At 39.7% G+C, this 23,860-nt stretch overlaps 2 protein-coding genes across 5 annotated transcripts; both read right to left on the reverse strand.

Moving 5' to 3' along the window:
• Nucleotides 1-5,831: 5,831 nt before the first annotated feature.
• LOC104454639 (carotenoid 9,10(9',10')-cleavage dioxygenase 1) lies at nucleotides 5,832-15,996 on the reverse strand. Its single transcript, XM_010069545.3, has 14 exons — nucleotides 15,766-15,996; nucleotides 15,584-15,654; nucleotides 15,432-15,446; nucleotides 15,006-15,117; nucleotides 14,478-14,577; nucleotides 13,914-13,976; nucleotides 13,713-13,823; nucleotides 13,451-13,635; nucleotides 8,083-8,221; nucleotides 7,504-7,621; nucleotides 7,301-7,402; nucleotides 6,816-7,067; nucleotides 6,544-6,655; nucleotides 5,832-6,088 (listed from the first exon to the last, which is right to left on the reverse strand). Exons 1-14 carry the CDS (start codon nucleotides 15,979-15,981, stop codon nucleotides 6,059-6,061), a joined length of 1,626 nt encoding a protein of 541 aa, XP_010067847.2. The 5' UTR covers nucleotides 15,982-15,996; the 3' UTR covers nucleotides 5,832-6,058.
• Nucleotides 15,997-18,450: 2,454 nt separating this feature from the next.
• On the reverse strand, nucleotides 18,451-23,070 carry LOC104454641 (cycloartenol-C-24-methyltransferase). 4 transcript variants are annotated; one of them, XM_039316729.1, is made up of 14 exons: nucleotides 22,991-23,070; nucleotides 22,722-22,844; nucleotides 21,600-21,666; nucleotides 21,353-21,426; nucleotides 21,172-21,256; nucleotides 21,010-21,065; nucleotides 20,463-20,517; nucleotides 20,335-20,382; nucleotides 20,071-20,154; nucleotides 19,841-19,957; nucleotides 19,664-19,747; nucleotides 19,440-19,565; nucleotides 19,237-19,334; nucleotides 18,451-18,829 (listed from the first exon to the last, which is right to left on the reverse strand). In XM_039316729.1, exons 2-14 carry the CDS (start codon nucleotides 22,802-22,804, stop codon nucleotides 18,745-18,747), a joined length of 1,062 nt encoding a protein of 353 aa, XP_039172663.1. In that variant the 5' UTR covers nucleotides 22,805-22,844; nucleotides 22,991-23,070; the 3' UTR covers nucleotides 18,451-18,744. The 4 variants fall into 4 exon arrangements, with proteins under 4 accessions (XP_039172663.1, XP_010067850.2, XP_010067848.2 ...); XM_010069548.3 differs by having other exon boundaries at nucleotides 22,722-22,842; nucleotides 22,944-23,043; XM_010069546.3 differs by having other exon boundaries at nucleotides 22,722-23,049.
• Between the last annotated feature and the right edge of the window lie 790 nt (nucleotides 23,071-23,860).

Here is a 23,860-nt window from a genome sequence, read left to right on the forward strand (position 1 = left end):
TATTAGAGAGTGACGGAAGGGGAAGAAAGAAATGATGAAGAAATTAATTAAAAAAGAGAAGAAATAAAATAAAATACGCGAATAAAAATAAAGTTGGTAAAAGTGTTGCGAGAGACTTTTATCTTCTCCATTTGTAATTTTTTTTACTCATTTATATTAATATGCCATTTATACCAAATAATGTACAAAATATTATGTGAATATATGCAACTACAATCACCAAACATTGGATATAATATAATAAAATCTCTTGGCTTCATATCATATCATATCAAGTCCAACCGACCAAACATAACCTTAGAGTCTAGTTAACAAGTGTCGGTCTAGGAGTGCTTGTCAAACATATTCGACTGGGAAAAATTTAATTTTGGTGTGCATATATCACAAGGATATTGGTAAGCAATATATCCCCATTTGGTTGATCAAAGAGCACCTCCAGCACCTTATGACCAAATCTTTTCAGCTAAAAACTCTAAATAAGTGCAATAAAAGTCATTAAACTTGTCACCAAAGTGCAATTGAATTTCAAAACTAAAATAAAATAATAATTAAGTCCTAAAACTTGTCAAATTGACATAATCAAATCATTTTATTAACTTCATCCAATTTGACTAATTGAAAATGCTGACATGAATATCATTGTTATTTTTATCTATCCCGCATAACACTCGTGTAGCTAAAATGACTTTATTTTGGTCAAAATATTATTTTTATACAAGTTTTATTTAAGTTACATTTAAAATTAAACTTTAAAAAAATACAAAAAAGAAAGAAAGAAAAAAACACAAGCAAGGACTTTTGTGACTTGTCATTGCCACCTCACCATCCTCGGAAAGGGCTATCGATGGTGAGGGGATGGCTGAAAAGGGGTCGTTGGGCCTCGACCAAGGGTCCTAGTTCTTGCCTGATCTAGGGAGGGTGTGCACTCGCCGAGGCTTGCCGGCACTTGGTCAGGGCCAAATGACCACTACCAACCGTCCCCTACCATTGTCAACCTTTCTTAGTAATGGTGGGACAACGACAGCAACGGCTTGTTTTCTCTTTTTTAAGTTTGCTTATCTTTAATATAATTTAATCGAAATTTATATTAGAAAATCATATTTGAACCAAAATAACATTGTTTTAATCATTATGTTTTATGTTAACATCATCTCCGTGTAAGTAAAAGAAAATAATTATATAAAAAAAAAGGCCACATTAGTTTTTCCATTAATCAGGTTGGACAAGAAAACTCGATTGCATTAATTTAACAAATATTAGGATTTAATTATAGTTTTTAAAGTCTGAGAATTCAATTACATTTTTGTGAAATTTTAGAATTTTTAGAGTACTTGTCCCTAAATAATATTCTGAATGTACCTTTTAAACCGAATCCTCGATATAAGATAAAAGTAACAAATCTACAGGGTGGGTCGCGCCGCACGGAACTAATGTAGCAATGACTAATTCAGAGACAGGGGTGGGAGGACGCCCAGGTTCGCAAGAAAGAATATGCGAAACTCCAGGGGCACGTTTGCAAAAACGCGGAAATGGGGGAAAAACAAATGCGAAAAAGACAGGTTAGCAATCGTTTTAAATACAGCACCACCCAACGGCACGCCAACTCCACAAGCCTCCCTCCCCTCTTCGATTCCCATTTTCATGGGCATCGACGTTTGGGACGCTTTCTAGCATCCCTTGCGCTGCACTCCTCCTCGTCTTCTTCCTCTTCCTCTCCGATCTCGTTCTCTTTCCGAAGATCCCAGGAAGAGCGGAGGAGAAAAAAGGGGAAACAAAGTTTTGTTTTGTGTTTTGTGTTTTGTGTATCTGGAGGCGATTGAGATGGCCAAGTATGTGGAGCTGCTGGACGCAGGAGTGAGGATCGCCGCAAGGTTCCATTCCCACTGCCCCCAGACCGCCCGGATGTACTACCACCCTCCCTCCAACTCCGACGACCCCCACCACGGCGGCGACGGCGGCAGCGGCGGCGGCGGCGCGAAGGGCGCTTCAGCCCAGATGCGCCCCTGCGGTCACAAGGCGTTCGGCGGGGTGGACACGGCGGAGTTCATTCTTTATTCCGTTTGATTCGATTCCCATCTCACCCGCTCCATGTACCAAGAAAAAAAAGGGTTAAAAAAGAAAGAAAGAAGTCATGTGTTATTGATGGATTACATTTACTCCTGACCTTCTTTTTTTTTCTTTCTTTTTGTTGATGTGTTTTAACTTTTGTTGCCAACCCAATCGGTTGTCTGAACTCGTTTGTTGCGGTTTCGTTACGTGGTTGTTCAAGGTCATTTCGAGTAATTCCAGCGAATTTAGGAGTGGTTGAACGGTAGATTCGGCGCAAACCCTTCAGAGCTCGCCTGTCCTTTCGCTAGAAATCTACCTTCTTTGAGCACATTAAGTATGGGGTCACCATCCTTGCACTGCGAATAGATGGAAACTTCCGAGACTTCACCTGTACCACTAGCGAAAAGATCTTCTCGTCTATGATTACAGGAGTTGGCAATTTTTGTGGTTGAAAGTGTCCGTGGCCAAGAATCGGACCTTCCTAATCGACAAGTCGATAGATATGAAGCAAATGCGCAGCGTCTAGACGGAAGTGTCCTTGTCAAACAATTAGGGACAAAGTCCTTAAGTTCATCCCTATCATTTTTGAGCATCTTTCTGATATGAATACATTGCATTTGGGATGGTGGTTAGTGGTGGAGACAGCTCGGAAGAGAGGGTCTCGTTCATCTCCACAAATCCCAGATTTTTTCGCTATCTTGTGTGTGAGATAATTGATGTGTGAATAGAGCGAGGATGAGACTAGCCGGCCGAATAAAAATCACGGGTCCTATCAAATTTGAAAGGAACACGTCGAGTCCTTTGATGCGGGAAAAGCTTATGTGGAGAAGATGAAGCAGAAAAAGGCCTGGAAAATGTCCTCGTGGACTGATTCGGATTCAGGCTTTTGGAAGCAATACGCAGGCGAATGACTGGCGGAACTTGGAAATTGAAATGGTCCAGAAGAAATTGTCCAGGCGCACCAACCATCAACGGCTGTGGGTTCTCGTGAGCATAATAATATTCCTAAATTCTGATGAGATCACAGTTGGCAGTCGGGTCATTTAAGAAGTTGCAAGTGGGTTTATACCCTTATTCTTTTTCTAGAAAATTATGTTTCTCTTTTTCAAATTAGACAGCAGAATATTTGAGATGCGGAAATTACCGGGACAGGACAACTACGGTACAGGCCCAGCGGACACGACAAGATATTGTGTTGAACCAGGATCACCAAGTATGTGGGTCCAACTAGGATTTGCGATGTGGTCCTCCGAATCTTTCCTTCCAGCTTCGATCTTTTTTTTTTTTTTTTTCCTGATCTTCATAACCGGTGGAAATTTCGAAAGTAAATACTCCGGCCAGCAGCAGCTCTTGGCCCAATATGGGCGAGGACTGGCGACCCTCATCCCTCCATAGCCGGCCCTTTCCGGCAACGGTGGTGATACCGGGGTGATGGCGGCAAGTCCTCGTTGGTTTGCTACATTTGTGTGTGTGTGTTTTTTTCAATATTTTATTTAAATTTTAGTTTATTTTTAAATTTAATCTAATAAACATTTGTATTAAAATTTAAATTTAGATAAAAATGACGTTATTTTAGGATTATCTTTCTTGTTTTAGCCATGTCAACATTAGGTAGGAGAGAGAAAGTAAAAAAGAAAAATATAAATATTATTCGTTAGCTAAATTGAATGGAAAAAAATGATTGCACTAATTTGATAAGGTTTAGACTTAACTACACTTTCCAAAAGTTTTAGAATTCAATTGCACTTTCATGATAAGTTTTAGGATTTTTAGTGAACATATCACTTATCTTTTAATTTTACAAACTCTTGTATGAACTTAATTACCTTAATTTGAGTAATTTATTAATTTTTCTCCGTCTAAGTTATCAGGTAGTTCTGGATCGTTAATGTTCTGCGGGTACATATCGCACAAATGAGTTCAAAATGATAGTTGCTGAGTTACGTCTCGATCAGCTCTTTTTTTTTTTTTTGATTCCTCTCGATCTGCTCTTTAAAGTGTCATTTTCTGTCTTGTTGGGATAGGAACCCACGAGCCTCAACTAAACAAATCATAGTCTCACGTTCAATTATCCTTCCTGTTTTTATTATTTGCACAGCCCCATGTCGAAACCAAAATGCTTGTAACTGAGACCCAATGTGTTTTTCCCCCGGAAAAACTACCCTGGTAAAGAGAGTCCTTTTTGCAGGATGAGCGCTTCAAAAACTGAACTACTATGAGCATGAAGTGACACAGAACATGATTGAGAACATTATTGTAACAGCTCGAAGAGAATGTACCTGAATCTCTAGAGGATAGCCATGAATTCCCATGCGATGAGCAATTATGCAAGAACCTTCAATAAAATGTTGGGAACATATCAAAACCATCAGCTAGGCATAACTTCAAGATCATTTCGATTCCAGTTTGGACATCGACTCTCTCTTGAACTGAAAGATCTCTAAAACACTTTCGATATGCCCATAACAATACAATCCACTAGAGCCCTGAATCAACTGGTTCCATACGGACAATGGCTGCTTCACCAAAGTCTGGATTCAATATCTCTTCAGTTGCAGAATCATTGCCATCAAGTGGAACAATACGAATCTTAAAGTTGTCAGGCATCAAACCTTGGCCAGGGCTATCGCTATCCATGGTTTCCTCCCAACTCTGTTCATGAAATGACAATGCAAGGTGCAGCATTTTAGTTCCAAGTACCAGGGGAATAATGAAGAGGAAAGCCTGCAACCTTTCTAACGGCCAAGGGATCTTATCAATCTAATTGAATCATTCCACTCCATCAGTAGAAATCATCGTTACGTTCAGAATCACATGTAAATTAGGTAAAAAGATGAAGACAGACTGTCTGATGAGCAAAACTTGCTGTCGACATTAAATGCAAGAGTTGCCACCACTTTGATTATTAACAAAAAAGAAATTAGTACCTGCAGCAACTGAAGAGTGTGAAAGATGAAATTCCTCACAAAATCGAACTATCCCTTCAAAAGTAAGGCTGTCCAGAAGGGACAAAATCACGAACGAAAACTTGATTATAGTTGAGGATGCTTGGGCAGCTTGGTCGTTTGCAGCAGTAGTACCGAAGGGATTGATGCAGTAAAATGCACTGGAATCCCTCATAAAATCCCAAGCTTCATCTTCAATTGATTTTGAGCTGATCTTTGTGCCTTCTTTCTAGTTGCTTCTGACTGCAAATGCACTCCATATGGCGCTAAATCTTTATTTCAATTTTTCAACTTTTGTATTGTCTCAAACTCTTCAATAATTGATTGCCACGTGAAGTTATTATGTCAATTGAATTATTATCATATATCATCTAACTTAATAATATCATATTAGAATTTGATAGAAGCTGATGGACGATGGAAATGCCATATTTGTACCGGTTTAAGATTTTTAGTACCAAAAAATTAATTTTCAGTAAATTTATCACAAATATATCAATTTGAGATTTTTTGAGATATTAATACATAAAAAATAATTAGTAAGGATTTTCAGCTTTTTACCGATGTCGATTTTATTATTTTGTGTATCATCAGGCTTGACCAGAGTTGGCCGAACTTAATTACTGCAGTGACAAAACTTCAGGATCGCATTCATCCAACGAAGGTAAGGTGGTGTTTGAACAGTTCGCTAAAACAAAAGAATCACTATCATATATTTCACTAATTCACTTCCAATCTTGCCCCTAAGATTCGCAAGATTCATCTACCAGTACTGAGAAAAGTGGGCTGTATTTGAAGAGAATGGACATGTGTGAATTATGTTGCTGCGCTGACAAATTATCACCAAAACGCTACCTCAAATCAAAAGGTCCAATTTCTATGATATAAAGATGACAATGAGTATCTCATCGATAATGGTCTCCATTTATTTTTATTTCCACTATAATTAGCATAAAGATGCCTGTCCGTGTAATATCAAACTATTACATCAACTGTTGCAGCTTTACAGAGATATGCCTCCCCTCGCAACATCTGCATTCCCAACAATTCGTGCATGTGGAGACCTACAGCTTAGCCAGTTCCTGAAGTTGTTCCTGCACAGAATAGACCAATGAATACGGCAAGGATCCTAGCTGTTAGAAACTAACGCTGGACAAATAGGAACAAATAGCAACAAGTTCTCTTAGTATCCTGCATGAAAATCTAATTCATAACCTAAGAAATTGAGAGATGCTGCCAGATGCCAGTCGTGGAAAGTTCTTTCACAATAAATCCAAGCACAAGTGCAAACAATTGAGGTTGATCGCACTATCAGTCGATGGAAAAATGTCACTCGACTTGAACTTACCAAACAACACACTGACCATTTCAAATGCTAGGATGAAGACAATAACTTAATTCTTACTGCAATCCATAGAAATGTTACTTGTGGAGCCAAAAGTGGAAGTGATCATAAGTGGGGGTATGCACTATGAGAAAGATAGCCAGTTAGAGAGCGGTGACATTCGGAAGCAAAAACTATACTAAGAAATTGGAAAAACTCACTAACCTCAGTCACGAAGAAGGCATGGAAGCCATAAGGAACCCTATGGGGTAATTCAACAACAGCAACAGGATCAGAAGACATGTTTTTCGCATCAATTACATTTACTGCCGACTTCCTGCAAATTTATTGAACAAACATCAGTCCATGTTCTCATCATCCTCCTTAAACTATAGCAGTCATTGTTTTCTTGCAGTGCAGCACCAGTGAGATTTGCAAAACAGTGGGAAGTCTAACAAATAACAGGTTCGATGGCGAGAAAAGGATGAGCAAAATACCCTGTGCTTTCATCATGGACAAAGAATATCAGGTACCCATCATCTTCTTCAGAAGTGATGCCAGGCTCTCGAGGGACAAAAACAGCTTCAGAACCAAATCTACCTGGTCCTAGGTCAAACACACCTGCAACATTTCCTCCGACCTCAATCTTCTTTTTTCCTTCCTCTGGCTCAGCATGCAGATCAAACTTCACAATTCCAGTAACCTTTGCAATGCTATCCAGAATGGTTCCATACACATATCTTTGTTTCCTGGACACTCAAAAGATTTTGAAGTAAGATACAGAAATGGAAAAACACTGACTGACAAAAATAATGATAAGATTTTCTACAATGATTTATAGCAGATATAGGATTTCTCGACCTCAGTTTGCACTGATGGCCCTTCAGCTTTTTCTCGCTCATTGCAAACATTCGTGTCACTTTGTAAATCAAAATCGAATTATCCTTAAACAACCATTCATGGACCTGAATTATAGCTATACCTGCCAGTGTAGCACTCATTTATCCTGGGAAATCCGACTGAAGGTGCTGACAGCTTCTTTTGTGAAGCCAGGCCAGTTTTCATGTTGAATCTCATTTCATACCTGATTGACAAAAAATAAAAAACACAACGTTGATTTTAAAAAAGTCAGAGAATTTAAAAAGAGCATTTGGCTGGATATAATCAGATCACAACGTTTCTTACAGTTCATCTCCAATATTCTCGAGGTTTTCCCTGACAATCCCACTGATCATGTCCAGATCAAGATTCTCAAGGCGGCATGGTAACAAAACAACTTCATCTTCCTCCTCCCATGCATTGGCTGGAAGTAAGCAGCCAATTTAGTCAATAAGGAGAAGGGAAAACCAGAGTTATGGTATAAATAAACTACCGGATTTACTGATAGCAGCAAAACACCATATAATATACAACATTGCTCATGCCAGTGGCAAAATAACAACATTAAAAGGAAAAACTTGGCTAGAATATAAGTTTCAATGACCTAACTAATTAGTCCCCACCACCATTGCGCTACTACAATGTGCAAGTTAATGCCAGAACTTTCAAAACTCAAACGAATTAAGGAAAAAGTAGAAGGTAAACACACAATGCCTTTACATATCTGAATGTCAAATTAACTGACTTAACAGCCCGTAAACATTCTATCCAAGCTTTTCCTCATCCAGTACAAGAATCAACCCAACATCTATGACTCCTAACAAACAAGAATGGCCTACACAGTTTATCTCGATACAAAAGACAAGGATGGTCAATAAGATGCACCATTGTGAAAAATGAAGCAGTTTGGAAGCTCAAACCATCTGATTTGAAGATCATTCTTTGCATATCGTGGAAGTACCCCAAAGCGAGATTTTTTGGTTTTATCAAATGTATATATTATCTTGTTATCTTTAACCATTTCCTGTCAACAAAATCAGAAAACATACAGTCATAGTCATTTTCTATGGTAAACAATATATGGCATGTATCATACAAATAGTACAGCAATTTAAGGCAGGGCATTAGGAAACATCACATAAAATTTAAGGGGAAAAAGATGACCTAACTCTTGTGATCAGAAATACTCTCCCCTGATATTTGAAAAGAATCCAGAGAGTTTAGATCAATAGTGTTAGGGAAATCCCTTATGATGTTTTGAAGATGACAAAATAAATCAAAGGCTACTAACATGTTTGATGGTTGAGTAATAGGCCATGCAGATGTTAGAACATGTAGAGGATATTATCAAAGTCTCGAAGACGCAGACTCAAGACTCAAAGTCGAAGACCGCCGACTTTAGTGTCAAAGTCATTCTACATCGTCTCCGCTCACTCGACAAATTCCAGACATCGAACGTGAAAGCCGAACCGGAAGACAGACTCTATCTTTGCTGAATTGGGTAGACCTTAAAGTCTAGAGACCCAGTTGTAAAGTCTGGACCTGCATTGTAAAAAGTCTCAAGACTCATATCGTAAAGTCTCAAGACTCGGACTTTACATCCAGATTCGATGAATCGTAACTCAAGCCCAATCATACAACGGCTAGTGATCTCGTTTGGATTCCACATCAAGATTGATTTGATTGATTCAATCTATTTGATTGACAATTGGATATTGAAGACAAGAACTTTCTATACGAAGAAGCTTTACTTATGGAAACCAAGATTTCGTTTGTATGGGCGATCGGAATCAATTTGGGATTTTACCTTTGTCACTCAACGGCTACCAAATCTTCTAAGATACAGAGCTGTCCAATGGGTATATTGGAAGACGATTCTCCGGGATACTGTCCAACGGTAGTTTGGAAGTGGAGGAGTATTTAAGGAGATCATGGACCGATGAGCAAGTAAGAGACGGAGCGTAGAATTTATAATTCCAAAGTCCGAGCGACTTTAGATCATATACTTGTCTCTTGAGAGCTTAAACGTTTGTAATCGTGAGAGAAATACCAAGAGAGTGACTTAGTGAGATAGTGTGATCTACTAAGTATTTGCACTCGGAGTTGTAATCTCTTGTTGATTGCATAGTGGAATCCAGCCAAGAAGGCTGTTATCGTGGGAGAGTGGACGTAGGCTTGGATTAAGCCGAACCACTATAAATCTCGTGTTCTTATTCTCTTCCCTAACTCCTTTATTTTGTTCATACTAGCACTCTCAATTGGTATCGAGCCAAGTGCTCGGTTTATAAAAGTGTTTTACTTTTGAGCTAAAGATTCTTTATGGCTAGTATGTTGGCACCAGACTTATGGAAGGGCAAAGCAACACAAGGCCACCATATTTCGATGGAAGAAAATACAAGCGTAATGGCCAGAAAAGAACAAAAAAGAAGAAGATGATGTGCAAAGAAATATATGCTTGACGACATTCGAATCCGAGTCTAACTCAGACGAGAGACTCGGGAATCGAGTCGATTCGAAATAAGACTCGGAATCTAATGAGGAAATCAAGGGGAGAAATCGAATCCAAAAGAAAAGGAAAAGAATCGTGATCATCTCAAAAAGGCAACAAATTGAGGGGGAGCTTTGATCAATTATGGAAAAATCTTTTTGATTGATCGTGATCTTATTATGGATGGAAGGAAAGGTAAATGTGTCAGAATTTATTCTAAAAATCCAGTTAGTGCATCTTTTATTACCTTTTGTCATTAACAAATCTTTTATTAATTTTATGACAAAAATGGTACGTAAATTTTATGGTGCATCCGTGATTTTTATTGGATATTTGCTGATATAATCGAAGTGAGCTATATTGCATATCTTTAATATTCGATAAAAGCTGATTTTTCGAAATTGTGATTCATGCAAGATATTTGTTATCATTCTCTACGTGAATCCATTATTATCGCTTTTTGATTATGACAAAAAGGGGGAGAATATATGAATATGCATATGTGCTGATAGGTTGATATTATCTATGGCATAATATTGAGCTGCGATTATTTTCTAAATATTATTATGCTCAATATATTTGTTATCTTATGATATCCTTTGATTTAAATTAATAAAAGCGTGTTTACAAATCTGCATATTCAGAGATTGTTTTGTCATCATCAAAAGGGGGAGATTGTTAGGAAATCCCTTATGATGTTTTGAAGATGACAAAATAAATCAAAGGCTACTAACATGTTTGATGGTTGAGTAATAGGCCATGCAGATGTTAGAACATGTAGAGGATATTATCAAAGTCTCAAGACTGCAGGACTCAAGACTCAAAGTCTCGAAGACCGCGACTTTAGTGTCAAAGTCTGCTCTACATCGTAAGTCTGCTCACTCGACAAATTCCGGAGGGCGAACGTGAAAGCCGAACCGTAAGACAGACTCTATGCTTGAAGCTGAATTGGGTACAGACCTTAAAGTCTAGAGACCCATTGTAAAGTCTACTGACCAGCATTGTAAAGTCTCAAGACTCATATCGTAAAGTCTCAAGACTCGACTTTACATCCGTTTCGATGAATCGTAACTCAAGCCCAATCATACAACGGCTAGTGATCTGTTTGGATTCCACATCAAGATTGATTTGATTGATTCAATCTATTTGATTGACAATTGGATGTTGAAGACAAGAACTTTCTATGCGAAGAAGCTTTACTTATGGAAACCAAGATTTCGTTTGTATGGGCGATCGGAATCAATTTGGGATTTTACCTTTGTCACTCAACGGCTACCAAATTTTCTAAGATACGAGCTGTCCAATGGGTATATTGGAAGACGATTCTCCGGGATACTGTCCAACGGTAGTTTGGAAGTGGAGGAGTATTTAAGGAGATCATGGACCGATGAGCAAGTAAGAGACGGAGCGTAGAATTTATAATTCCAAAGTCTGAGCGACTTTAGATCATATACTTGTCTCTTGAGAGCTTAAACGTTTGTAATCGTGAGAGAAATACCAAGAGAGTGACTTAGTGAGATAGTGTGATCTACTAAGTATTTGCACTCGGAGTTGTAATCTCTTGTTGATTGCATAGTGGAATCCAGCCAAGAAGGTCATATCGTGGGAGAGTGGACGTAGGCTTGGATTAAGCCGAACCACTATAAATCTCGTGTTCTTATTCTCTTCCCTAACTCCTTTATTTTGTTCATACTAGCACTCTCAATTGGTATCGAGCCAAGTGCTCGGTTTATAAAAGTGTTTTTACTTTTGAGCTAAAGATTCTTTATGGCTAGTATGTTGGCACCAGACTTATGGAAGGGCAAAGCAACACAAGGCCACCATATTTCGATGGAAGAAAATACAAGCAGAATGGCCAGAAAAGAACAAAAGAAGAAGATGATGTGCAAAGAAATATATGCTTGACGGCACATTCAGAATCTGAGTCTAACTCAGCACGAGACTCAGAATCGAGTCGATTGAATAAGACTCAGAATCTAATGAGGAAATCAAGGGGAGAAATCGAATCCAAAAGAAAAGGAAAAGAATCGTGATCATCTCAAAAAGGCAACAAATTGAGGGGGAGCTTTGATCAATTATGGAAAAATCTTTTTTGATTGATCGTGATCTTATTATGGATGGAAGGAAAGGTAAATGTGTCAGAATTTATTCTAAAAAAATCCGGTTAGTGCATCTTTTATTACCTTTTGTCATTAACAAATCTTTTATTAATTTTATGACAAAAATGGTACGTAAATTTTATGGTGCATCCGTGATTTTTATTGGATATTTGTTGATATAATCGAAGTGAGCTATATTGCATATCTTTAATATTCGATAAAGCTGATTTTTCAAATTGTGATTCATGCAAGATATTTGTTATCATTCTCTACGTGAATCCATTATTATCGCTTTTTGATTATGACAAAAGGGGAGAATATATGAATATGCATATGTGCTGATAGGTTGATATTATCTATGGCATAATATTGAGCTGCGATTATTTTCTAAATATTATTATGCTCAATATATTTGTTATCTTATGATATCCTTTGATTTAAATTAATAAAAGCGTGTTTACAAATCTGCATATTCAGAGATTGTTTTGTCATCATCAAAAAGGGGGAGATTGTTAGGAAATCCCTTATGATGTTTTGAAGATGACAAAATAAATCAAAGGCTACTAACATGTTTGATGGTTGAGTAATAGGCCATGCAGATGTTAGAACATGTAGAGGATATTATCAAAGTCGAAGACCCGGACTCAAGACTCAAAGTCAAGACCGCTGCATTTTAGTGTCAAAGTCTCGTTTCTACATCGAAGTCTCGCTCACTCGACAAATTCCGGCATCGAACGTGAAAGCCGAACCGAAGACAGACTCTATGCTTGCTGAATTGGGTACAGACCTTAAAGTCTAGAGACCCGTTGTAAAGTCTGGACCAGTTGTAAAGTCTCAAGACTCATATCGTAAAGTCTCAAGACTCGGACTTTACATCCAGATTCGATGAATCGTAACTCAAGCCCAATCATACAACGGCTAGTGATCTGTTTGGATTCCACATCAAGATTGATTTGATTGATTCAATCTATTTGATTGACAATTGGATGTTGAAGACAAGAACTTTCTATGCGAAGAAGCTTTACTTATGGAAACCAAGATTTCGTTTGTATGGGCGATCGGAATCAATTTGGGATTTTACCTTTGTCACTCAACGGCTACCAAATCTTCTAAGATACGAGCTGTCCAATGGGTATATTGGAAGACGATTCTCCGGATACTGTCCAACGGTAGTTTGGAAGTGGAGGAGTATTTAAGGAGATCATGGACCGATGAGCAAGTAAGAGACGGAGCGTAGAATTTATAATTCCAAAGTCGAGCGACTTTAGATCATATACTTGTCTCTTGAGAGCTTAAACGTTTGTAATCGTGAGAGAAATACCAAGAGAGTGACTTAGTGAGATAGTGTGATCTACTAAGTATTTGCACTGGAGTTGTAATCTCTTGTTGATTGCATAGTGGAATCCAGCCAAGAAGGCTGTTATCGTGGGAGAGTGGACGTAGGCTTGGATTAAGCCGAACCACTATAAATCTCGTGTTCTTATTCTCTTCCCTAACTCCTTTATTTTGTTCATACTAGCACTCTCAAATAGATCTCTTCAATTTTTGCCCTTATTTTAAGAACCAAGTTTTTTCTAAGTTTCATCTGAGACCCATTATCTGTTGTAAGTGGCTTTTGTCTGAGAAGTGATTTTCATAAAGCTTTCGTACTTATATGTTACCATACCTTGGGCCTGACATAAAGAGGAAGATCCATGAAAATTGCATAATTCTCTGTAATGGCAAAGTCGTGCATCATGATGGGATCTGAAATGGTAATTGGTACTGGATCATGCATGAATCCATCTTTTGAAATAACCCTGTAGGTGATATATGACGGTGTATGCGAATAGCCAAAGGTGAACATCTCTCCTGCACCAATAATCAAAAGTTACAGCTCTTGCCCTGAATAGAACAAACTGATTGGACTGTTAGGAACTCGGAATTACCTGTGAAAGGATCAACCTTCGGATGGGCTGTAAAAGAATGAGAAAGTCTCTTATCATAATCAAGCATTCCAAGAGTTTGCAAGTCACCATCTTCCAAAACCTTGAGGACATCTGCACAGAATCACAAACTTTAGCTCCTCACTGTAAACTAACAAATGTCACCAATGGAAGGAGGAAGGGTACAGAGAATTAGAGTTTTACAAGGTTTATCAGCCTCTGAAAGCGCCAAGAGTTTTCCATGGTGATATACGAGAGCAGTATTGCCTGGAATCGGGCAAAAAGCAGTTAATTTTCATATATTTAAGAGAAAGCTGCATGGATGTCCCGAACTAGGCATAATTGTATGGATATGGTTCCAAGTGAGGCTCTATATGTGTTTTTTGATCAGGAAAGAGTATAATGCATTGTAGCGTACAGAGATGTTTGTTCTTTGACCACCAAAGGTAGAATTGGCAATAACCATGGACATATGATGAAGGCACATGGACATTTCTTCAGTGATTAGGACACTCAACTATTTTATTTTTCTTTTTGGCTAGTTTTCAAAGAATCAGCATCGAATCAAACTGCATTAGCAGTCATCCAGAAGAATCAACTAACATATGCATCGAAGCCCACCACATATTGCACCTTTTTCACTTGCGAACATTTAATGCTTATCATATCATGCTCGAAACCACTAACGAAATGCTCTTGAGAGGTCCTCCTCAAGTTACTAGAAGATTTTCAGAGCAATGCATAGGTCTCAAGAGTTTAAAACCCTACCTGTCCCTGTTCCATATGAAACATCTAGTATTTTCAGTTTTGCTCTCAGCATTTGCATTTTGATCATGAGTAAACCAAAAAGCCCTTTAAGGTCTCCAATCTGCAAATTGGGAATTAGATGAACAATGGATAACGCTTGGGAAACAAAAGTCGGCAGAAATAATCCTAGCTCATCTTTTGCCTAGTGAGAATAAAAATTGATGCCCACACCGGACTCCTGTATACATAGCTTTTGTCACTTCATAAGGAAACTGACGTTCTGTTCATTTCAAAATTCTCATCCTAAATTTGAGGCCACCCAGAACAACTGAAGACAGTTTGTTGATTAACATTATAATCTTCCATCTGCATCGGAATGGACATGTTCTGACACATGGTTTTCATTTTGGCCATAAAGTGTTGATGCATATCAACATTCAGAGAGAGAGCATGCCACATACTTTGAAGTTTCAACACCCAATCCAACTGAGATACTGACTGTTATCATCCAACATCCCAAACCCGTGTATCTGCTCCTCATTAACATACCTTCTTAAATTGAGCTCCCCCATAGTACTCCTCTTGCTTAAGTCTCGACGTTCTCACATAGCGAGAGACGTAAGTAGCTTTGCCATTTTTTATCCGCATCCCATGAACCATGCTGCATGGTAGAGAAAAGGGAGGACAACGAAATGAAGAACCAGGTAACTGATTCGGTGACCATTCACATAAGCTAAAACTGAATTTAAACAGACACGTGCTCAATTTGAGGAAACACGCAATCAGATAAATCCACAACACTCCCTAGTCTAACTCCGAACAAGTCCAAATGAAAACACACACCGAACAAAAAGAGCGCGAACGATCGCAAATTAGAGCTAAAAGGCGACCGTCAATTCTCTACTTTAGTGAAACTTGGTATGAACTAGATGTGCTTCGGCTAATGCATTATAGCGCAGGCTCATGAATACGCACCCATCTCCATCAAACCTGCACGGACAGAAAAGCAAACAGAACCCGGTTAACAAAAACAGTGTATCTAACCCCTTGTTAAAAATACAATAAAAAGAGAAACCGAACCCAGAAAGTTTCCAAAAGAAGGAAACTTGGAAAAGAGAGAAGAGCACCAGTGGTATCCGGCGACCGGGGCAAACTTGGGATTGGGGCCCACCCGAACGAATTCTCCATTCAAGCAATCCTTAAAAAAAGCAAAATTTACCCTCCAGTGAATCGACGATAGACAGAGCTTACCCACTTTGCCAAGAAAACAAGAGAAGGGAAGGCGGAGAGCGAATGGGAGGGAGATTACAGGGAGATGGCCGACGACAGGGAGGTCGGTGACGGGAGGGGTCTCGTCGGCGACGGGAGCGAAGTTGCCGGCGAGGTACTGGTGAGGCTGGGAGGAGTCGTACATGAAGTTGACGATCAGCTTCTCAATGTAGCCCACAACCATGGACGTCACCCCCTTCTTCGGCATGGGATTCACCTCCACTATCCCTCCGCCGCTCCCCTTCTTCATCATCATCTCGTCGTACTTCCCCTTCTCTTCTCTCTCTCTGAGTTTCTGGCAGACCGATGAGCGTGCGGCACTTTGACAGGTGCAAGTACTGTTACCGGTCCATCACTTGCGTCATTCGACGCGGTTGGCCGGTCTTTTATCAGTATCAGAGGCCGGCACGCGCTCCCTCTTCTTGGATTTTTCCCCCCCAGGGGATTCTCCCAACCGGCTGCCTTCATTTCCAGGATGCGCCCCCACCCAATGGTGGGGAAGTAGAGCCTGAATCAGGCCCGGGGAAGGGTGAGAAACCTTCTTGGGACCCCAGTTTATCACTACACCATTTTACGTCTGGGGTGACGAAGGTAAAGAACTTGTCGTGGGAAAAATGCGGGAACAAAAATCTTTCTTTTTTTAAAATCAAGTAGGCCGGCCGCGTGGCTTGTCTCGCTAATTTCTTATTTTAAGACCAAAAATGACCAATGATGGGCATGTGGAAACTTGGTCATTCGTTTGAAAATGAATAAAATGAAGAGGAAGGTGGAAGGAGTATCTTTCTCGAGGCGGATTCAAGAGTTTGAGACGGCCCCCGCCCCCGAGAAGATCAGGCATTAGCGAAAAACAATGTCACATGTCATATCATGACCACCGCTTCCAAGGATCGATCCATGCGTGCCTCTGTCTTCAGCCCGTTTGCAGCCATCATTTTAGATGAGATATGTCAACTTTGAAAATACGATCTGCGTTCGATATAGAGAGAGAGAGAGCTAGAAAAATCATCCATGGCAGTTTCAAATGAGTTGGAAATGGAGGATGGCGCAAAGCCGCATGAAGTCTTCTCACTATTTAGTGGACATTTCAAATCGCACATTTTTCTCTAGAAATCACGAATGCTCCCGTGTAAGTGCTGGAATTGCAGCATCATCGACTTATCGTTTTGGAATTATAAAGAGTATAATATGATAATTGATGGGCAAAGTTCATCGTATCCTTCTTCTTTTTTATTTGTTTTATAAACCAAAAAAGATTCCAGTCAACAGATGCTAGTGAAGATGCTAACGAGGACTGAGGAAGATGGGATTTGTCCCGTGTGGAGAACAAGAGACAAAGTAACCCAATTGCTCCAAAAGGAAAGAGAGAAGAAGAACCATTTCCCGTTTTTTCTCTTTTATTTGTAGGTATCCCAAAACAATGTATTATTTTTCCTTATTTGCTTTCCTTCTTTCTAAGGAGAAATAATTTAAGAACAGATGCAACTTAGTAAGATGATTTACACGTCAGTTGTTAATGTCATTTACAAAGAAATTCATATATATATATATATATATATTGAGAAAAATGTATCTCAATCTTAAGAGTCCATATCACATCTGCAATAGATGGATTCTGACAATCTGATTAGAATTTGGAGAGTAGATAGGAGGAGCAATTATCACCCCACGCTCGGGGACAATGACATATATCCATACGCGTCATTGGCTAAACGAAAGGCCAACCAGCCTATGAAAGTGTTCAAGATGGACCATGCTCAAACTCCCCTTACTTGATTGAGCCCACTCCAGCCCAACGGGCCTAAGTAATTAGCCATGTCCATCAAGCTGATTCCGACAGTTTTGCTAGGAAAGTTGTTGGCAATTGCAATTTGAGAGATACATGTGCTTTCGACTCTTCTTACTCCTAGTCCTATCAAAAATCAAGAAGCTATGCTTGCAACATATACGCCTGGGTCCTCTTAACAAAAAGGATATATGCACGCAAGTTTTCTGTACATTTGGATGGCTCACAAGAAAATGATTTACTCCATATTATACATCATAATTATTTTAATGGAAATGATTGGCAAAAATTTGTATCCAATAAAAAAAAAATTACTTGGAACTCAGTATATATCTTCTCCTATTGTTCATGTTATGCACGTGGAGTCCAAGATAAGATATAATTAACTATATCCAATGCATTCTCTTATCTTCTCATTCATAATATAGATTTTATTCATGTATGATGCACATGTTAGATAATAATAAATGAGTATAACCCCTTCAAAATCCCCTTTGATATTATCTAGAAACTCCCCCAAATCGTATGCTGAGTATTAACCTTGTCAACGGATAGAAGCTTTTAACACAAACCCCATGTTGGACATAAACCCAATTTAGATGAGGAGTCCTCATCTCCAAAAGAATTATTCAAAACAAGTTTTGCTTCCTCTGCAGTTGAAACCTAGGCAATTGCAGAAATACAGATAAGCCTGCTGTAAAGATGGCATAGTTATATTGTAATGTAATTAATAACAGACTTAACGTATTATCAAAAATAAGAAAGTCCATAGCTTTTAATTCTCCACCATCAGAGTGAGAGAGGGATGGCTTCGCGCAAAAACCATGCTCTCATGGTGCTAAAGGGTATGCTAGATTGTGGTTCGGGATTCGGACGAAACTGCCGTTTCATCAGGAGCTAAAGTCAATACTGGCGCATCGTGCGTATAATGTACACTGCAGATGCAGGAAATCCGTAATCTGTTTAATTGCCGAATAGCAAGAATCAATAGGTACAACAGTTCATACCATTGCACAAACTAAGAAGAGATACAATGGACATGGTGATTGATGTTTCGCACAATAAGATGTTCCTGTAAAAGATCCAATAGCAGCAGACACCAAGTCTAATAGAAACACAACTCCCACGAGCAACTGAAAAGCGAACTTTACAAGCCACACTCTCACGCTCAAATTCAAAAGAGGTGATCGGGCCATTCCAACTCCGGACGACACCATTTCTTCGTCATAAGTTCAATTAGCACGATCCCTGCGTCATTACCGAACTCTCACATTGAGGCTTCCGAACCAAGAAGAAGTAAGTCGGCGTAAAGATCCCCATCCTGAAGTGCATATTAGCATTAGACTCATCGGTAGCGCTTATTTCCCACCGAGAGGTTGGACGGGGATTAAATAAAATTTCAAGGCAAATTCAGAAAGAGCAGTTTCTTTAAACCTCTGCAATTTGGCAAGAATTCTCTGTATGAACTATAATCTACCCATCCAGGGAATGCAGGTGTTACTTTCACCAAAAGGCACTGGTGTTTTAAAGGTTATGATCCTTAATGTCAATCCTAAACCAGCAATGCATTTCCATAAAACACATCTGCAAGCTCTACTAAGTGCAGACCCTAATGCCCCATGTAATTATAGATTTCTTGGTTGAGAGAACACTGCACGAGAAAGAGACGTTCTAAAGTAGCTTTGAAAGTAAAATGAGGGGACCAAGATTGAAAAACTGATCGCTCACCTTCCGCCTTTGACTAAGCCCTCCGCAGCCCTCTCCAGAACTTTTAGCACCCTTAGGCTTCCTTCTGGGGCTAGCCCCACGCACTCGAGAGCTTCGACCTATAGTAACATCGCATGCAAGAATCACTATATCAGATTGAATGCTTATGCTTACCACCCTACAATCATACTAAGTTTAGGAGGACGCTGCACTAACAAGCTTACCATGATTCTGGTAATGAAACGCCCAAGTGGTGTCACGCGGAAGTTACTCAAGGAGAAATGGTTTCCGTCCAGAACCTGGTACCAAGGGACCGGAGACTCTTCGGCTAGATCTTTCTCCCATATGACCTTCACAATAGCAAACGTCAAGTCATAGGGTCAGAGTTGAGACTTTTTAGCTGTCGTATTCCACTTTTATGCAAAGTAGCTTTGTAAAAACTGCTCACCTCAAAACCTGCTTGTTTTAGAGCTTCAATGCATTGCCCAGTCAGCCGGATGTCTGGGAGGCCATTTCCTATCTCAATCTCTGCCTGCAACAATTCAGCGTGGTCCCATTTGCATCATAAGCCAAAGTCATTAAATTGCCCACGCTCAATAATATGGATGGATCTGAGTACACCAACCTTAATATCTTGGTGCTCTTTGTTGTGCGGATCAAATGAATCAGTCATGCACCATTCGTATGCAGCAAAATACTGCCCAGGCTTTAATACTCTGTAAATCTCTTTGTAACATCCATACTGTTCAGATCAGAGGGAAAGGAAAAGCGAGACCGTTCGTTAAGTTATGAATGATCTAAGGAGGTCGACAATCATCAGGTGCATAAGCAAGTACATATCTAATTGTAACTTACAATGTCGGGTGCATGGCAGGTAGCTTCAATTGCATAAACCGCATCAAAAGTATTGTCAGAGAATGGCATATGCATGAAATCAGCCTGCAGGCATCAGCAAGAAACGATGACTTGTGAGAAGTTTTTCCCCCCAGACCATACTTTTTCTTCATGTGTGTAGACACAAAAAGTGGATAAAGGACACAACATGATGATAGCAGCTTAAGAAACCGAAGTGGCTGATGAAAGAGTTCCGACAAAATTTGGATATCAGACTAAACCAACCTTAACAAATTTGCATGTCTTGTCCACGCCTGCAGCGCGATTCAGTTCCTATGGAGCAAGCAAACCTGTCAACTTGCGGGCTATAATAAATTCAATGCTTTTCAAATGGAAGGCAGAGTTGAAGTCACCTCTCCCCTTGTTATCTGGTACTCGTTGTTGTTTAATCCAGTAATAGATGCGAAGCTGCAGAGTAGAAAAGGAAGAGTATTGGTCAACAAGAACCTTAATTAAAAACTAAGCCAATTATCAGATGTCTGCACACAAATCTTAGCTCGGCAGTATGTTTATGGACAGATCAGATGAAAGATATTCACGAGGACCAGGCCACCCCAGTAAGTATTGAGCTTCTAGCACCTTCTCCCACTTCTCTAAGTTGTGCGCAGCCAAATGAATTCAACTACTGTGTCGACAAATACTCATGCATGCACAGTTGCACGTCCAAACCTATGCACAATAGCACTGATTCTTTTATTAATTAAGTGTCTCTTTTCCGAATTGTATTTTACTAATGAAAGAGAAGGCAAAGAAGTCATGGCAATTGGTAACACTCTGATTCTTATAGCTTGGTGCCTTTGTTCAGTAAACATTTCATCAGAACAAGAAGATCTGATCGCAAATTCAAACATCACCTGCACTTTGTCACCGTGATGGGAAAAGAGAGAATTATTTGTTAACCTGAATCGAGCTATTTCCCTGAGGGGTCCGCCAATTCCACACCCTACATCCAGCACCTATAACGGGAGGGGAAGTGAATGATAATTGTAAAATTACCATTTTAAACCAAAAAAAAAATTGTAGAAAAACCTCATGATCTTGTATCCACAGTGAGGGACAAACCTCGTAACCCGGTTTTAAGGCTAGCTGCGACGCCAGGAAGTGTTCCTGTCTCTTCATGCTCTCTTGTAGAGACTCTCCTTTCCATCTGCAGGATCAACAACACAATCAGCACCATGAATGAAGTACAACAGGACTCCACAAACATGGGCATGAAATCAAGAGTGCATGGGAAACATACGACCTGCGTGCAAAATGGAAGGACTCTCCCCAGCCATACTCATAGAAGCTGGTAACAAGATCATAATATTTGTTGACCTGCAATTGCATTGTGGAGATTGTCTTGGGCAATTAGAAAAGCAATACAAACCAGTCGTTCTAGTCATCCATTAAAGGGCTGTTTACATCCTGAAAGGGCTAGTAAATGAGCTGGCTTGGTCGAGAGCCAAAAACAAGTCGTTTTGACACGGGAGGACAAATACTTCTCTTACCATGTCACTGTAGTTAGTTTTCCTTTCTTCCTCTTCACCTCCATAGCAGACATGATACTTCTCATACCTAAACCAGCAACAAAGGAAAAAAAAGAGTCTAATAAGGTCCATGGTGGCTATCGGGAGATTGAAGAGACCTAAGTGTAGGAATTATAGAAAAACCGACGTGCGGGGAATTATTTTCTAGTTGACCTGACGGGAACCCGACTTAATGTAAAAGATCTTACTCATTGTCACTACCGTTGTAGTCAAACTCACTCAAGACTAGATAAATCAGAAGGGTGTCTAGAACAAAAGTTAAGGTTGCGCCTGCAAATAGAAGGGATTGGCATCTTTCATGTCGATTGCATTTAGCAATTCAAATAAGTGGATAATGTTGAGGGACGAAGATCCAACAAAAGCAAAAAAAGCCAGGCAAGATCCTCTCTGTCGATCTTCATTGCGTTGCCACGAAAGGTCTGTGTTGAGGTGTGGATTTATATCTTAAAGCTTCCTCAAGAGTTTAAATAGCCTGACTCACACGACTCAGGGACCGAAAGGCCAGAAGAATTGTTCCGACGGACTTGACAAACCTTTCCCATTAGCAAAGATTTCAGGAAATTTACCATAAACAAGCCCGTCGACTATCTATGGACACACCAGTTGGAAACAGCAACTTTTGCAATGATTTTCCAACCTAGACGATGGGAAATCACCCAGACATGTAAACTTGGCGATGCTTTCTTCATTATGTAAACTATCAGTTGTCAAACTATATTTCAAAAGTATAAAGACTGTTGACTTTTAACTGTCAATGAAGGGAAGCAGTAACACTAGCTCACACCTAAACGCTATATCGTTATGTCACTTGATGTCTCAAGGTTTCAAAATTCAGTACTTCCCATAATTCTAGCATCCGCAAAGAACATGGGAACTACTTGATGGGAACCAAGGTTTGGCGTGCTATTTATGGGTGAGGAAAATGCTTGAGCAGCACCCACTCTCCTCCTTGGTGAAAAATTGGAAACAGATTATGGAAATAGAGAAGGGTCGAAACGACCAATTAGTGCTTGGGCTGAGGCCCCATCCATTTTTCACCACCACGTCAGCGTATTCAAAAGAAAAGGCAGTGAAGAAGCCTACTTGTCAACGGCGCAGAGGACTTCGCTTCTCTGGATCGTTCCTCCAACGCCCGCCGCCAGATCCAGCGCTCCGGCTTTTGACATTATTGCCACCACTGCCAATAAACTCGCTTGCTATTTACCTACCAAAAGCAAGGAGATTCGCAAAAGAATTAGCTCGTTTTGGAGTTTTCTTCATCGCATGAATCAATTGATACGGCCACGTAGATTCTACAGTTAGTACAAGAACAATAATGCAGGGTGTAGGTAGGATCAAAGCAGAAACAAGCCTTTTTTTCAACGATATGCAAAGCAAAGTGAGGGTCTGGAGAGGACAGTACCAAATGGTGCCAAAACAAGCATGTTGCCAATCGTCTAATATACAATCTGAAGACGAATAAATAACTATCACCAGTTAAAATGATTTGTCGTAGCGTAGCAGCACTCCAGATTCTTCTGCTTTTTAAACTCCGAACGTGCCTATCAATCCAAAATAAAAGACATAAACAAAACCAAACGTGCGCTTGTGGCGAATCCTAAAGCTTGCTTGCGGTGTAGACTCGGGCAGCGCCAGCTTTACGTGTATATGCCAAGACAAGTAAGTCGACTATTTAATCTGTCTTCAGATTGTGTATGGGACGACTAATAACGGATGAAGTTCTAGTCCCAGAAAAATATGTCTCGAATGAATTCGAGTGGTATTATTCACCTCATTCAGCAGATACTGGTTAATCGCTAGCATATGTAAACGTGTGTCTGAAGGCTCCAAGCCAAGGTGACGATGATATTAACGCGTCCGTTTGGAGTGAAATTTTCTTTTTGTTTCTTCCATCCTTTTCATTCCACTGTAGCTTTTATTTGGAAGACATGGTTGCTCACTGTCCATATGAGAATGTGTCAAGAAAAGATAGGAACGTCTGCGAGGCATGGGATATCTTGCCAGATTGAATGTCAACCCCGCAAATAAAAATCAAGAGATAAGACACGAGTGCCACGACCAAAATTTATTATGCATTGCTTTGCTTGCTGCTTAAACCACGTTGCATCAGCACTCAGCAAGAGAAAGGAGGTCTGTTTTCCATATATGAAAAAAAAAACACACAATCCTTTTCAGATGAGAGAGGAATGAGTCTTTCCAGTTTACACGTGATATCAGATAGA

This window comes from Eucalyptus grandis, chromosome 7, assembly GCF_016545825.1.
Source record: "Eucalyptus grandis isolate ANBG69807.140 chromosome 7, ASM1654582v1, whole genome shotgun sequence".
In the NCBI taxonomy this organism is placed as follows: domain Eukaryota; kingdom Viridiplantae; phylum Streptophyta; class Magnoliopsida; order Myrtales; family Myrtaceae; genus Eucalyptus; species Eucalyptus grandis.